Source organism: Pipistrellus hanaki, assembly GCF_964339955.1.
Source record: "Pipistrellus hanaki genome assembly, chromosome: 1".
Lineage (NCBI taxonomy): Eukaryota > Metazoa > Chordata > Mammalia > Chiroptera > Vespertilionidae > Pipistrellus > Pipistrellus hanaki.
Genome location: NC_140503.1, coordinates 188,257,060 through 188,273,411, shown reverse-complemented (window position 1 = coordinate 188,273,411; position 16,352 = coordinate 188,257,060). Strand labels below are relative to the sequence as shown.

General features: G+C 43.1%; 1 protein-coding gene across 2 annotated transcripts in view; it reads right to left on the bottom strand.

Annotated features, from left to right (window-relative positions):
* PDS5A (PDS5 cohesin associated factor A) overlaps positions 1–14,277 on the bottom strand; it is a 97,706-nt gene extending 83,429 nt beyond the window's left edge. Inside the window, exons 1-2 of one of the 2 annotated variants that reach the window (XM_084900500.1) lie at positions 13,795–14,277; positions 12,721–12,904 (exon numbers count right to left, since the gene is read on the bottom strand). In XM_084900500.1, the coding sequence (XP_084756626.1) occupies positions 12,721–12,864 (144 nt within the window). In that variant the 5' untranslated portion in view covers positions 12,865–12,904; positions 13,795–14,277. Of the gene's footprint in view, positions 1–12,720; positions 12,905–13,573; positions 13,701–13,794 lie in introns of those variants that run through there. The other variant, XM_084900501.1, reaches the window with a different exon arrangement.
* Between the last annotated feature and the right edge of the window lie 2,075 nt (positions 14,278–16,352).

The following is a 16,352-nucleotide window of genomic DNA, read 5'->3' as shown; positions in this document are numbered from 1 at the left end:
GAGGGCCTATTGTGGTGGGGCTGGCTGATGGGATGGTGGGAAAGGAGGGGACTTTTGGGTGGCTGCCCCACTCTTGATCAGGATGGGAAAGTCTGATCAAGGGCAGGCTGGCAGGGGGGAGGGGCTGCGAGGTTGCCACCCCCCAATCAGGCGGTTCGCTGGCCACAGTTTATGTGTTTTTATAATAAAAAAAAATCAAGGATTATATTTGTCAGTGGAAATAAAGAGTTGATAGAATACAAACAGAAAGAAAGAAATTGCATATAAATTAATGACATAGCCACTCAGACAAAAGAATTCAAATTCAAGTAATAACAAACATGATACTATATATATACCAGTGGTCGCCAACCAGTGGTCTGTGAGGTCTGAAAGGTTGGTGACTATTGGTTTTAAGGAAACCTTTGGAGCAGTGGTTGCCAACCAGAGATCCGAAAGGTTGGCGACCACTGCTCTATATAATCTTTTTTTTTTTAATATATTTTATTGATTTTATACAGCGAGGAAAGGAGAGAGATAGAGAGTTAGAAACATCGATGAGAGAGAGTCATCGATCAGCTGCCTCTTGCACACCCCCTACTGGGGATATGCCCGCAACCAAGGTACATGCCCTTGACTGGAATCGAACCCGGGACCCTTCAGTCCCCAAGCTGACGCTCTATCCATTGAGCCAAACCGGTTTTGGCTCTACATAATCTTAACGGGACAGAAAGAACTATAAAAAAATCTTGCAAGAGATACTGGTATAGTAGGTCTGAATTTTTTTGTACATAACAGTAGGTAGTACAAATAAATAAATTTATCACAGTTAAAAATAAACAGGGTTTACACTGTAAGAGAAGAATCAAATATGGAACAAAGGATAAACTTCGTAGTGCAAGATTTCAGTTGAAGGTATAAGAAGTTTCAATTGAAGGTATAAGAAGGTATAAGACACCCAAACCTCACATGCTCATTTGGTGCAATTTGACTCTCAAAAGGAATAAAGATACATAGTAATAGATAATAATATATTGAATGAAGAATCCACGAGTAATTTATTTTTAAATGGGGCAGGCTCTTCTTCTTTTTTCTCTTTTAATATATTTTACTGACTTCAAAGGGGAAGGGAGAGGGAAAAAGAGATGACTGAGAATCATTGATCAGCCAGCTCCTGCATGCCCCATGATATTTTGGTGAATCTCCAATGTATTCACCAACCCAGAAGCTCTCTGAACTCCATTCTCCTGGGTATTTATGGAGGCTCTGCTACAGTCATGAATGATTAAATCATTGCCCACTGATGATTCTATTAGCAACTAGCCTTCAGTCTTAGGGTGCTTTTGAAAAGACCCCTACTGGGGATCCAAAGGGCAACCAGGGCATGTGCCCTTGACTGGAATTGAACCCTGGATTCACAGGCTGATGCTCTAGCCACTGAGCCAAACCAGCAAGGATAGGGGGCAGGCTCTTCTTTACAGGATGTCAGCTAATACATGTAAAAGGAATGACAGAATAAACAAAGTCAACATTTTATAATCATTAGAGTGGATGTTAAAATGGTTAATTATAAATTGTTTAAAAACAAGTTATTTTTACAAACTGTCACCTTAAACATTACTTGTTAATTGCAAAAGGGAAAAGGTACCTTTACAATGGAAAGTGCAGGCCAACTGTAACCAAGTGATAAAACTTAGCATAACCAGTTGGACAAGATAACATTATGTGCCTCATGATATATTGGGAAGGAAACTAATTATACACCATGACTTGCAAAGTAGTTTGCTTATCCCCATAAAAGTTCAACCTGAATCTAAGCATATGCGAATGAGACTGTAAATAAATAAATAAATAAATAAATAAATAAATAAATAAAGGATTATAGAGATCCTATAAGACAAACGCTTCAAAATATGCTATGAACCACCACCCCCCAAAAAGACTTTCTAAATTGAGAAGACTAAAGTGATATGATAAAAGCACATGATCCTATGCTATCGATAGAAGACAACTTTTTTAAGGACAACTGGGAGAATTTTATTATAGACAGTATAATAGATGCCACTGAATAAATGTTAAATTTCTTGAGTGTAATAATGATGATGGTGATCAAGTAGAACATCCTTGGTTCTAAGAATACTGAAGCATTCTGAGGTGAAATGTCATGATGTTTTCAAGTGACTCAAGCAAAAATGTATTGTGTGTGTGTGTGTGTGTGTGTGTGTGTGTGTGTGTAGAAACATAAAAGCAAGCAAAGTTGACAAATGTTATCTGAGTAAAAAGACATGAGTGTTTAAGGTAAAATTTTTCCAATTTTTCTAAAGGTGAAAAATGTCTCAAAAATAAAAAGTTGAGAGTAACAATTTTTTTAAAAAAGAAAGAGATGAAAAAGTCATTATAATCAGCCAGTAATATCGGGTCTAGTAATAATTAATGTCGTTTTTAAACATTCGTTTAAAATCTTGCTTAGCGTTCGTTGACTTGTATTGACATAACCTTCAAACACGTGGTATCTACAGAACGTGTGAAGTGCAATTAACAAGTTTTGCTTGAAAAAGTTTGTGTTTGGTTTGGTTTTTGTTGCAAAACTAGGGCTAAGAAGATGGCGGATGAAGAGCATATTCGGCACTGCATGCTTTACGAGTTCCAATTAGAAAGAAAAGCAAGTGAGGCTGCAAAAAACATCTGTAGTGAGTGCTCTTGGTCAAGATGCAGTTAGCGCCAGAAAATGCCAGCGTTGGTTTGAGAAATTTCGCGAGGGAAATTTTTCGTTAGATGACAAGAGTGGTCGAGGCCGTGTGTCCAATTTTGATCAAGAAGCTCTTCAAGCTCTTTTGGTGCAAAATCCTCAAATTACCCAACAAGAGCTTGCGACAACTTTAAATTGTTCACAAAAAACAATTTCCAATCAATTGCGTGCACTTGGCAAAGTCCAAAAGTTTGGAAAATGGGTTCCTCATGAGTTGACTGACAACAACCGTAATCAGAGTCACAATTTGCAGTTCGCTCCTCTCTCGTCAAAACCGTTTGCCGTTTTTTAGAGCAAATTGTTACCGGAAATGAAGAATAGGTGCTGTATGTTAATTTGAAAAGGCGGCCTCAATGGTTGGACAAAAATGAGGCTCCGCAGCCCACGCCAAAACCTGACTTGTATGCGAAAAAAGTGATGTTGTGTGTTTGGTGGAATTTTAAAGGAATTCTTCATTATGAACTTTTACCATCTAACCAAACCATTACAAGTGCAGTGTATAGTGCCCAATTGGAAAGGTTAGCCCAAGCTTTAAGAGAATAAGAACCCACGCTGATTAATCGGAAGGGCGTAATTCTTCACCACGATAACGCACGACCGCATACTGCAAGAATCACTGCTGAAAAACTGCGCCAGTTGGAATGGGAAGTTCTCCCTCAACCTGCATATTCTCCTGATATTGCCCCTTCCGATTACCATTTGTTTCGTTCTTTGCAAAACTTTCTTCTTGGAAAAAAATTTAATAATGAAGAATGCCTCAAAAATGCATTGACCAAATTTTTTGCATCAAAATCACAAGAATTTTACAACAGAGGGATTAAAATGCTTCCTGAGCGTTGGGCACAAGTAGTAGAAAACAACGGCAACTATATTGTTGATTAAATTTTGTTGTATTGTTTAAATAAATTCGATTAAAAAAAGGTATTAGAAAACGACATTAATTATTACTAGTCCTAATAATTTACAATAAAATTCAACTGTAAAAAACAATTCTGAGATCAAATCATAAGCCTTCCCCATAATTTTTCCTAACTATCACATAAAAAAAGTACTACAATGTTTTTTCTTACCGTTTTTAAAATAAATTTTACAAATCTAGCCAGTTGGTTGTAAATATATATTGGTTTTTTAAAATGTTTTTGACTTTAGAGAGAGGGGTAGGGAAAGAGACAGAGAGATAGAAACATGGATGAGAGAGAGAGAGAGACATATTGGCTGCCTCCTGCACACCCCATACTAGGGATCAAACCTAAAACCCGACATGTGCCCTGACTGAGAAGTGAGACAGGATCTTTTGGTTCATGGGTTGATGCTCATACCAGTCAGGCTATACTGTTGTTTTAGAAATTAAATGTTTTTCAAGTCTTTAAATATTCTACAAAGGTTATAGATGGTATACTTTAACTTGGCATGAGAGTTCCAATGGTAGATTAAAAGATGGCTACAAATTCTTTCCTACCTGTTAGATTAAGAAGTAGGATTAATTTTTCTTCCCTTGAAGGTGGGATGGGCTATGATTATTTTAATTAGTAGAGTAAGTTAGAAGTGACACTGCCAATTCTGAGCCAAGCCATTAAAAGAACTGGCAACTTCCTCCATACTGTCTTATTAGAGCTCTGAGTCCAACTACCCTACTGGAGAGATCAGGTGAAGAAGCTCTAAGACTATAACACAAAGTTATTGTTTAGTGGATACAAAGTTTCAGTTGGGAAATATGAAAAAAGTTCCGGAGGACAGTGGTGATGGCTGTACAACATTGTGAATGCCACAGATTGCACACTTAAAAATGATTCAAATGGTAAATTTTATTAGTATTTTCCGGCGTATAAGACAACTTTTGAAACGAAAAAAAGTCAACCGAAAATCGGGGGCAAAAGACCAAAATTGCACAAAAATTACCCGCAGACCTTGATGGCAAAGTAAGTCTTTTCTATGAAGTGGGGGGTAGTCTTATACAGCGAATATAGGCCTAAACCTATATTTTAACTGTAAAATTAGGGGGTCGTCTTATACGCCGGAAAATACGGGTATATATGGTACCAGATGCCCAGTACATGAAATTCATGCATGGGGGAAGGGGGGCGTGGGAGGGTCCCCTCAGGGGATGTATGACGCCGGTTTAGGTCTGCTGGTTTAGGATCAGGCCTAAACCCGTGGTCAGACCTCCCTCTCTCAATCCTGAACCACTGCCTCCCTAACTACTCATCTGCCTGCCTGCCAGGTCATCCCTAATCGCCTCCACCGCCGGCTGATTGCCTCACTGCACCCTGCTGCCTGCCAGGTTGCTCCTCCCTGCCGACCTGGTCGCTCCTAACTACCCCCCCCACACACACACACATACAGTAGCCTGGACATGCCTTACTGCACCCCCTGTGCCCATGCAGCCTGCTTGTTGGGTCATTTGGTAGTCCCTCACTAACCCCCCTGCTGGCCTGGTTATAGACAGCCATCTTGTGAGGGCATGAGGGTCAATTTGCATTTTACTTTACTATATAGAATATTATACTTAATAAATATATTTAAGTGTATATTTATTATATTTAATACATATATATACACACACATATATACACACATATATTTTTTTTCTTTTCAATTTACCACAGACAAAAAAAGGGAGACTATTTATCTTCACACTTAATCTAACATTGGTAGCAAATGGTCTGCTGTCCTTCCAAACAGCCAACTAATTTTAGTATGGTTATTTCTGTCAATCCTATATAATAAAAGCCTAATATGCAGATTGTCCCCTCGACTGAGAGTTCGAATGGCGGGGCCAGCTGGCCAACTGTGGGAAGGGAGGCCCCGTCCGGCAGCCAGCAGCTGCTAGGAACCCTACTCTGGCATGAATTTTGTGCACTGGGTCTCTAGTTAATATATAATTGTAGCTTATCTAAGTATCAAAACTGTTAATGACAGTTTCAGCTTTATGTGACTAAGGGTTGGTCACAGCCTCCCAGACTTAGTTTCTTCATGTGGAAAATTAGAACAAAACCTAATAAACTCTAAGCTACCTTTTAGTTCTAAAATTTTATGTATGCTATCATCTCTGATTTACAGATAAGGTACTTAGCTGCAATTCCAAATATTTTCAAATTATCTTTCATTTTCAATAATAAAAATATTTCTTTAATCCAGAATTAAACAAAGTATTAATTTGTTAATTTAACTAATACTTGTAGAGCACCTGATTATGTACCAAACAATAAACATGCCACTGGAAGGATACAAAAAAAAAATAAATAAGTATTCATGAAGCTTACAGAGAAATTGGGGAAACAAATCAAACATTTGCATATGTGTAATATCACAGCTAAAAGTGATATGAAGGGGTAAGAGAGTATATAATGGAAAATCTAAGAGACTTCTCTTAAGAAGAACAAATAGCCCTAGTTGGTTTGGCTCAGTGGTTAGAGCATTGGCCAATAGACTGAAGGATCCAGGTTCGATTCCAGTCAAGGGCATGTACCTGCCCTGGTCAGGGTGTATGTAAGAGGCAACCAATCAATATGTCTCTCTCACATCAATGTTTCTGTCTCTCCCTCTCCCTTCCACTCTCTATAAATCAATGGAAAAAATTCTTGGATGAGGATTAACCAAAAAAGAACAAATAAATGACAAATGAACTGAGAAGAATGATACATATGGCCTATATAATGTGGAATGTGTCTTGGCAGAAATAAACATGGCATGTTCAAGGAACTGACAGAAGACAAATGTGATTGGACAGAACAATCCTTCCTTAGAAATTAAAGCTTCCAATATATGAAAGGATAGTTTAGCTTTTCAAAGGCACACTCTAAGAATTATTTTCAAGGAAGCTTCCAAGGATAATAGTTTCTCTCTAATGTTAAAAAAAAAAAAAATGCTGTGCTATATCTCCCTGCAAAAGACCAAAGCAACGCTCATTGATTTCCTTTCTTTTCATTTTAGTGTTTTCAACAGCATAATAAAAAGTACAATTTCTTTTCTTTTCTTTAAATCATCACCCAAGGATGTGTTTTTATTGATTTTTAGAGAGGAAAAGAGAGAAATATGGATGAGAGAAACGTCGATGATTACCTCCCACATGCAATCTAGATATGTGCTCTGACGGGATTAAACCCAAAACCTTTTGGTGTACAAGACAAAGCTCCAACCAACAGAGCCACCCAGCCAGTGTATAAAAAACGTAACTTCTTAGTTCTACTTAGATTTTTTATTTTTATAAGAATAGAAATAAACATAATGCTATTGCCCTGGCAGTGCCACTAAACTGTCTTCTAACTATTGATCTTGGTGAATGTTACTAGGTCACTTTGGGCCTTTTTGTCATCTGTAAAACAGAGAAGTTACAGAACTTCTTTTAAGATCCTTCTTATTCTAAAAGTATGTTTTCACTATAAATATACTTGTTCTATTCTTTAAGCTGAAGAGAATTAGACGAAATATCTATGAATTGCATTGACCATGATTTTACTTGTTCTTAAGCCCTCTTTCTATTTATTTAGCATTTAGACATTGTTGCTATGCAATAATTACTGAATTTATAACATTTGCTCATAACTAAGGGTCTAACAAATTATCAAAAATACACTTAACTTAGTGTTTAAAAATTCACACTTCAAATGAGACAGTAATACTTTAACAAAACAAAGATCCCTAAAAATTCAAAATAGTATGAAGTCAAAATATACTTAGAAAAGTGGGAGGAAAACAAAATTTTCAGAATTCTTTTGTTTTGTTAATCTTCACTTGAGGATATTTTTACCATTGCTTTTTCAGAGAGAGGAAGAGAGAGAGAAACATCACTGTGAAAAAGACACATTGATTGGTTGCCTCAGTCCATGTATGTGCTCTCAACTGGGAATTGAATCCATGACCCTTTTGGTGTGCAGGCTAACACTCTACACTGAGCCATACCGGCCAGGGCAAGAATTTTTGAGAAAAGCAAAATTTTAGCATGGGACATTCAAATTAGTGAATATATATGTCAATTTTAACTTCCAAAATAACTTATAATGAATATTCTAACCCAATGCTCATTCTAGACTTGGATCTATGTCCTTTTGTGGTTAACAGTATTTCTAACATTTAATCTATTTTCAAGTGGAAAACACATACCGGTAGTTATAACTTTTAAACCAGATATTCATTACTAGATTTCAAGTTTTAATATTCTTAATATGTATACAATAAAAGTCCATACATTTTTTACTTAAGTTTTATTTCATAATTTTTCAGCATCTGAAAACACTCAATATAACCTTAAGAAACATCAATTAAAATGAAGTTGGGGGAAACCAAGACGTCCACATGGGTAAGCACCTAAACTGCAGCCTCGCACAACAATTTCAAAACTACAACTAAAAGACAGAACTGACATCATCCAGAACCACAGGAAAGCTGGCTGAGTGAAAATTCTACACCTAGAAGGAAAGAGGAAAACACACAGAGAATCAAGAGGACCTGCAAAGGACTGAGGTATAGAGACAGGTGCACAGAGAGGAAGGGTGACTGAGTGCCTGATTGGCCTTCTCTGGCAGGAGAGGAAAGGAAGCCCCTGACTGCACTGAACCCGTTCCGATTGCACTTAACCCCAGTTCTGGGCGAAACCTCTTGGACCCAGGCTCATACAGGGGGAGTCTGGACGATTAGGTAGAGAGAAAGGTATGTGAAGACTCGGGGAAGCTGTGGCAGGCAGGGGTCTGGAGTCTTGGGCACACACACGTGAATGCACACAGAGAAGACTGACTGCTGAGATTGCCACTAGCTCTTCCCAGCGGAAAGGAGTCAGAAACTCTAACTGCACTGAACCCCCACTTCCAACTGCACTGAACCCCAGGTTCCGGGCAAGCCTGGGGGAATCTGAACTATCAGGTGGAAACTCAGGGGAGCCACGGAAGACAGAGATCTGGAGGAGCGCGCACAAGGGCAGGGCTGACTGGAAGCCAAAACTGTCTGTTCAGTTCTGAGACTCTGTCCCATCCAAGCTGAGCACAGAAGCTTTTGCAATTTTGCAAGTCTGGTCCTATAAGGCTGTCTCCAGTACAGGTCTCCTGGAGTAGACACGGTTGATACACATTGGCATGGAGGTCAATTCCTCCCAGTGATACCAACAAGCAAGAGGCTAATTACAACAAGGCTGTACACACAGAACACAAAGGGGTGCACTAAGAGTGTCTACCTCAGTAACTGGGGAGGCTGACCCACTGGGCCATATAGGAAACCTAGCACACAAAGCTACCCTACCAACTCAGGGAGGCAGCGAAAATGCAGAGACAAAGTAATAGATCACAAACAAAAGAAATGGAGGAAAACAAACGTCTGGATATAGAATTCAAATCCACGGTTAGGAGGTTTCTCAAGAATTTCCTAGAAAAGGCCGATAAATTTAGCCAGACCCTCAAGGATATGAAAAAGGACCAACTAGAAATTAAACATACACTGACTGAAATAAAAAATATTATAGAGACCCAACAGTAGACTAGAGGAACACAAGAATCAAGTCAAAAGATTTGAAATTCAAAAAAGCAAAAAACACTCAACCGGAAAAGCAAAAAGAATCCAAAAAGTTGAAGATAGTGTAAGAAGCCTATGGGACAACTTCAAGCATACCAACATCAGAATTATGGGAGTGCCAGAAGAAAAGAGAGAACAAGATACTCAAAACCTATTTGAAGAAATAATGACTAAAAACTTCCCCCACATGGTGAAAGAAATAGATTTACAAGTTCAGGAAATGCACAAAACCCCAAACAAAAGGAATTCAAAGAGGACCACATCAAGACACATCATAATTAAAATGCCAAGAGCAAAAGACAAAGAGAGAATCTTACAAGCAGCAAGAGAAAAACAGTTAATTACCTACAAGGGAGCACCCACAGACTGTCAGCTGATTTCTCAACAGAAACTATGCAGGCCAGATGGGAGTGGCAAGAAATAGTCAAAGTGATAAATAGCAAGAACCTACAGCCAAGATTATGGTACTCTACCCAGCAAAGTTATCATTCAGAATGGAAGGTCAGGTAAAGAGCTTCACAGATAAGAAAAAGCTAAAGGAGTTCATTGCCATCAAACCAGTATAATATGAAATACTGAAAGGTATTCTTTAAGAGGAAAAAGAAAAAAGATAAAAAAATTATGAACAGCAAATACATTTCTATCAACAAGAGAACCCAAAAATCAAGTGAATTAAAAAATCTGAGTAACAAAATAAACTAGTGAATATAATAGAATCAGGGGTATAGAAAGGCAGTGGACTGATAATTCTCAGTGGGGGAAGGGTTATGGGAGGTGCAGGAAAATACTGGACTAAAATTGTTTACCTATGGATGAGGACAGAGGAGGAAGGTAAGAGCAGAGGGTGGGGTGGGAACCAGGTGGAGGGGACCTATGAGGGAAAAAGGAGAAATATACTATTGTAATAACCTGAATAAAGATTTATTAAATTTAAAAAGAAAAATTCAAGTTGGAACCCAATTATGTGTGGTTTCGGTAACTAATAAGACCTTTGCTTTCATTTGTAGGAAAATTGACCATTACTTTTATGGTATGTAGTATTTTGTTGGGAAATAACTTTCAATCGCTAACTACTGCATTTATTTTTTCATCAAAACAACTTGTTTTGCAAAAAGAAACATCAAATAAGACCTTCATATATAATCTCTAGTATCATTATTTATTTATATTTTTATTTATTGACTTTTAGAGCAGGATAAACGGAGGGAGATTTGTTATTCTACTTTTTTATTCATTAGAGGCCCAGTGCATGAAATTTGTGTTCTGCGTGTAGGGGAAGCATCCCTCAGCCCAACCTGTGCCCTCTCACAGTCTGGGACCCCTCAGGGGATGGGATGTCTGCCTGCCGGCTTAGGCCGAGTGGAGAGCACGCCTCCGCCAGCAGGGGGACATCTCTCTTACAGTTCGGAAGCCTTCACTCCTTACTGCCCACCTTCTTGCTGCTCCTTACAGCTTGGCTCACTGTTCCTTAGTCCTGCTGCAGAGGCAGGAGAGGTTCCTGCCACCCCCACTGTACTTGCCAGCCTTGAGCCCGGCTTCTGGCTGAGTAGTGCTCCCTCTGTGGGAGCACACAGACCACCAGGGGCATCTTCTGCATTGAACGTCTGCCCCTGGTGGTCAGTGTGCATCATAGCGACTAGTCGTTCTGGTTGTTCTGCTATAACGTTTGCTTAGGCTTTTATTTAGATTCACTAGTTGATTCTATGTGCCCTGATCAGGAATCAAACCCATAATTTTATATCTCAGGACCATGCCAAAACCGGTTTGGCTCAGTGGATGGAGCATCCGCCTGCGGACTGGAAGGTCCCGGGTTCGATTCCGGTCAAGGGCATGTACCTTGGTTGCAGGCACATCCCCAGTAGGGGGTGTGCAGGAAGCAGCTGATCGATGATTCTCTCTCATCGATGTTTCTAACTCTCTGTCCCTCTCTCTTCCTCTCTGTAAAAAAACAATAAAAAACATTAAAAAACATACATCTCAGGACCATTCTCTAACCAACTGAGCTACCTGGTCAGGGAAGAGTTGTTTGAATGGAAGGTATTGTGTCCCATTCCTTCCAAAGAGGTAACAAATTACTAGATTTTAAACATGAACTAAAAGAATACTTAAAGTATCCCTTAAACACTCACAACATTGTAAACATTTACTAGGCACTATACTAAGCTCTAAGAGCAAAGGGGCAAGATCATTCCCTAAACATACATTTCACCAAGTTGCTCAAGATAGAAACACTATCAATAGTATTTCTTCCCTCGCATCCCACCAACTCGGATTCTAACTCTGAACTGTCTCTTGGATCATTTCCTACTTCTTTATCCCCACTATCATAGCCCAACTTCAAGATTTCAATATCTTTCACCTAGACTACTATTAACAGTTTCCTAGCTTGATTCCCTGCTTCAGTCTAGCCCCAATTTTGACAACAAAAATGTTTTTAGTATTGGCAAACGTCCTCCTGGGGCAAAGATGTCCTGGTTGAGAACTACTGCATCAAGCTGATCCCTTAACAAGAGTGGAACTTATTTTGTAAGGCTGTGGCCACAATCTAGTCATGCAACACAGCAAAAAACTGACCAACATAAAGCTGAAACTTAAAGCCTGGACTTTAAGACCACCAAGCTTTAACCCAGGGGTGGAGAACGTCCGGCCGAAGTTATTTGGTCTGGCCCTGCCAAGGCATTGGCGGTGAGTTAATTAAACGTATGAGCAAATATAGCGGGCTAATCTTTAAGTTGATAATTTTGTATGGCCCACGAATGATGTTATAAATATCCAAATGGCCCTCGGGAGGAAAAAAGGTCTTCCCTTCCCCTTGCTAAACTAAATAAAAATGATTCTTTATAAAAGGAGCCATAATACTTTTTTCTTACAACTCCTTTGAACACATGGACCTAAAACATCACCTTACTTCAAGCCTGAATTTTGAGGTCAGTACCTTCTGTCAAAGTTTAACCATACTATATACACACACTAAAGTTTGTGGAAATTAGAAAATTGTGACAACTTAAAAAAAATACCTTTCGTACCTAACTCAAGTCTCATCAGAAGTTGATGAAAATGGGACTTCTCAGACTAATTATTACCTACATTTAAGGTTGCAAGCTACTTTGAACAGTATTCTCATAAGTATTTCTAGGGGTGAAATTTTTTAAAAGTTGAATTCTTATGCTTAAAAAAAACACACCCAGTAAGATTAAAAAGCACACCCATAACACTCCTTTTTCATGTCCCATAATGGTTATGTCCCCCCACCCCCGCAACTTATTATTCAAAGATAAGCCAAAAAAAACAAAAAACACAGAAAAACAAAGATAAGCTAAGAGGGAACAAAACCTTGGAGAAGGGATTAAAGGAGAAGGCGATCCACTATCCAGAAAAGCCCCTGGTAGGTGAAACTAAGGCAGGCCTAGCAGCGGGGACACCACCATGGCTAGGGCACCTCCCACCTCACTCCTAGGAAGGTGGGCACGCCGCGCGCCCAGACGGTTTACCTTCAGGCGCTTGATCATCTCGTCCGTGGTGATCTTGTCGGTGATCTCCTTGACCCCCGGAGGGTAAGCGATCTTCCCGTCGGCGGCACCCCCCACGCCGCCGCAGAGGGCAGCGGCGGGCTTGGGCTGCGCCGCGAAGTCCATCCTGGGGGACAACTTTCCTCTCACAGTCCTCTACCGGCCTCTATCGGTCAGAAAACAAAAGTTCAGCGGGAAAGGGGCGACTTTGTAACCTCTTTTTTTTTTTTCATTTCAAAAAATCTCTCATCTGCAAAGGGCCCTCTCTCTCCCGGGGAGGCCGGGGACACGGAGGCAGCAGCCCCGCCACCCGCTCCTTCCCGGGGCTGGGAGCTTGGCGATCGCCCCCCGTCACCCCCTTTCCACCCACGCGGGCCCCCCATTCCCCGGGCCCACGGGGCTCCCCGGCAGCCGCCGCTGCGGCCCGGGGAGGGAAGCTCCGAGCAGCGCCTGGAGTTCCCCCATTCCCTCTTTCACAATGAAATCCACCTCCCAGGCACCGAGGCCCGAAGTTTGGCGGCCTCGGGAGTCCGGCGAGGGCCCCCCGAGGCCCCGGCTCCCCCGGAGAGGAACGCGGGGTCCCCGCACAAGCCGGTCACCCGCCTTCGGGAGAGGAGACGCGAGGCCTAGAGGGCTCGGCTTAGGCCGCAAAACTAAGGGACCCGGCCGGCCGCGCACGCAGCGGCGGCTCCGGGGGACGATCGCCCTCGCCGGGCCGCGCTTCCGGACCCCCGGCGCCCCCGCCGCGCCCCGGCCCCGCTCCCCACCCCCGCGGGAGGGGAAAACAAGCCGCCCCTCCGCCCCGAGCAGAGGCTGACGCGGCCCCGCACTTCACATTTTGTTCCTTCAACTTAGGCGGAGGGACCCCAGCGGCTTGGGCCGAACCCCGGCCCCGGAGCGCCGTCCCGCGCCGCCCAAGGCCTCCCCGGCACCTCCGGGCGGCCCCGCCGGGCCTCGGTCCCGCGCCCTCACCCCCTCCTCCCTCCGATCTCCCCCTTCCGTCCCCTCCCTCCCTCCGCCAGCCTAGGGCGGGAGCCGCGCCGCCGCCGCCTTTACCTCCTCCTCCTCATGCGGGCGGAAGGTGCATCGAGCGCCCGGGCCTCTGTCAGGTGGTTGCGCCGCCGCCCCTCGCCGCCGGGCTGCACACAAAGCGGCTCCGTGGGTCCCGCCGCCGCCGCCGCCGCCTCCCGCCCCGGAGCGGCGCTGGGGCTGGCGGTGCCGAGGAGGAGCCGCCGCCGCCGCCGCCGCCGCCGCCGCCGCGGGGGGAGACGCGGGGCGAGGGAGCGCTGGGCGGGGAGACACTGCCGCTCTCCGTCCGGCCGGGGAAGAGCAACCGAGGAGAGAAGGCTCCTCCGGGACCGTGTGCGCGGGTGTCCGCCCGGAACCTCCCCCCTGCGGCGCGCCCGCTCGTCCCTCGTGCCGGCCGGGCCCGCCGACCCGGACCGGGTCCCGGACGCCCCTCGCAGCGGCGCGCGCCCGGCCGTGCGAGCCCCCCGGAGCCGACGCCGACGCCGCGCACACACACACGCCGGCCGGTCGCGCGAGCGGAGCGAGAGCACGCGAGAGCAGGGCGCGCGCTCGCTCCCGCCCCTTCCTCCGCCCGCCCGCCGAGCCCCCGCCTCCCTCGGGCCCGGGCGCCACGCGTGGGGCGGACAGCGCCGCCACCCGGTTGGCGCCAAGACCTGCCGCGCCGAGCGCCTCGGGGAAGACGCGGCCCATAGGGCGAGCCAGGGTCCCCCGGTGGCGGGAAGCGCCGGGTCCCGCACACGAGGGGCAGGGCTGAAACTTGGGGCGCGGAAAGAAAGAGGTCATGACTTTTGGGGCTCGTCCTACGGGACGTGGACGGAACTGGTTGAAAACCGTTCATGACTCGGTGAAAATGAACTGCTTTTCTCCCTAGGGACTGGAGGTCTGCAAACGGAGGAAAAGTTTTGCAACTCGGTATGCAACGTGGGCAGCTCCTTCTTGTACCTGCTGACAACCACCGGAGTGTAGCTGTCTCCTCTTTAGATTTCTAAAGTTAATATTTTAGAAATATTAAAATATCATAGTAAAATATAAAAATATCAGAGTCGAGTGGTTCTCAAAAGAATGGTCTGAAACGTAGGCTCCTGGGCTCCACTCCCAAACCGAAGAACCCAGACATGTGCAGGTTTACCAGTTAGCTAGATGTTCTCGTGAATATGGGAAAAATTCATTTTTTAAAAAATGTTATAAATAAGCCAAAGAATAACTTTTTTTTTTCCATCCAGAGGAAAACCCAATGTAGTGGCTTTGAGCAATTCAATGTAAAAAAGCTGAGCAAATGAACCCGAGAAGCGCATTAATTTCAAAAGACAGTCTTGAAAAACCACAGTAAAATGAAATAGCTTTCAGCTCTTGAAACTGACATCGGCCATAGTTTAAAATGATAAGCGATTATTTATTTAAATTATTCTTTTGTATATGTGCTGCCGAAGAGAGCACAAAAATTATTCTTGATCAGATATCCATTGGGCTTTCCCACACATCCTTTACCTGATCTTAAATGTTAAAGGTACTGCACTCACTGAATTGTTTTTTCTGGTATTACACAAGGGAGATTCCAGTGATCTTGATACAGTTGCTGATTTGCTAGAATTCTGCCTAAAAGTCTGTGCTTTGTTCTTGGGCATCTAGATAGAGTAGCAGGCAGAATCCATTCAAGATTGTTTTCACCCAAACTATTAAATTGCCCAAAACCTACTCTTTTTAGCCTGTCCCTTTCACTGTGTTTTTAAAAAATATATATTTTATTGATTTTTTACAGAGAGAAAGAGAGAGGGATAGAGAGTTAAAAACATCGATCAGTTGCCTCCTGCACACCCCCTACTGGGGATGTGCCCACAACCAAGGTACATGCCCTTGACCGGAATTGAACCTGGGACTTCTCAGTCCAAAGGCCAATGCTCTATCCACTGAGCCAAATTGGTTTTGGCTGTTTTGTGTTTTTTGTTGTTGTTGTTGTTTGTTTGTTTTTGTTTTTATATATTTTATTGATTTTTTTTTACAGAGAGAGGGATAAGAGAGTTAGAAACATCCATGAGAGAGAAACATCGATCAGCTGCCTCCTGCACACCCCCCACTGGGGATGTGCCCGCAACCAAGGTACATGCCCTTGACCGGAATCGAACCCGGGACCTTTCAGTCCGCAGGCCGATGCTCTATCCACTGAGCCAAACCGATTTCAGCTGTGTTGTTTTTTAAATGTAATTTAAATAACTAGAGTGATGTTTTTGTTGGGTGGTTAGTTAGGCTCAGTTGGTTAACCAGCGGGGTGCTAATAAAGAGTGATGCTTTCCCCTAGCTGGTTTGGCTCTGGATAGATTTGGCCTGCAGATTGAAGGGTCCTGGGTTTGATTTTGGTCAAGGCCATATGTCTGGGTTGTGGGCTTGACCCCCATAGGGGGCATGCAGGGGGCAGCCAATCAGTGATTCTCTCTCATCATTGATGTTTCTATTTCTCCCTCTCCCTCTTTCTCTAAAATCAATAAAAATATTTATTTTGAAAAGTGATGCTTTTCATTTTCATTCTTGTAGTAAGTAATTTACCCATTAAATGGAGTTTGTATTATGTACACAAACTTGTTTTTTAA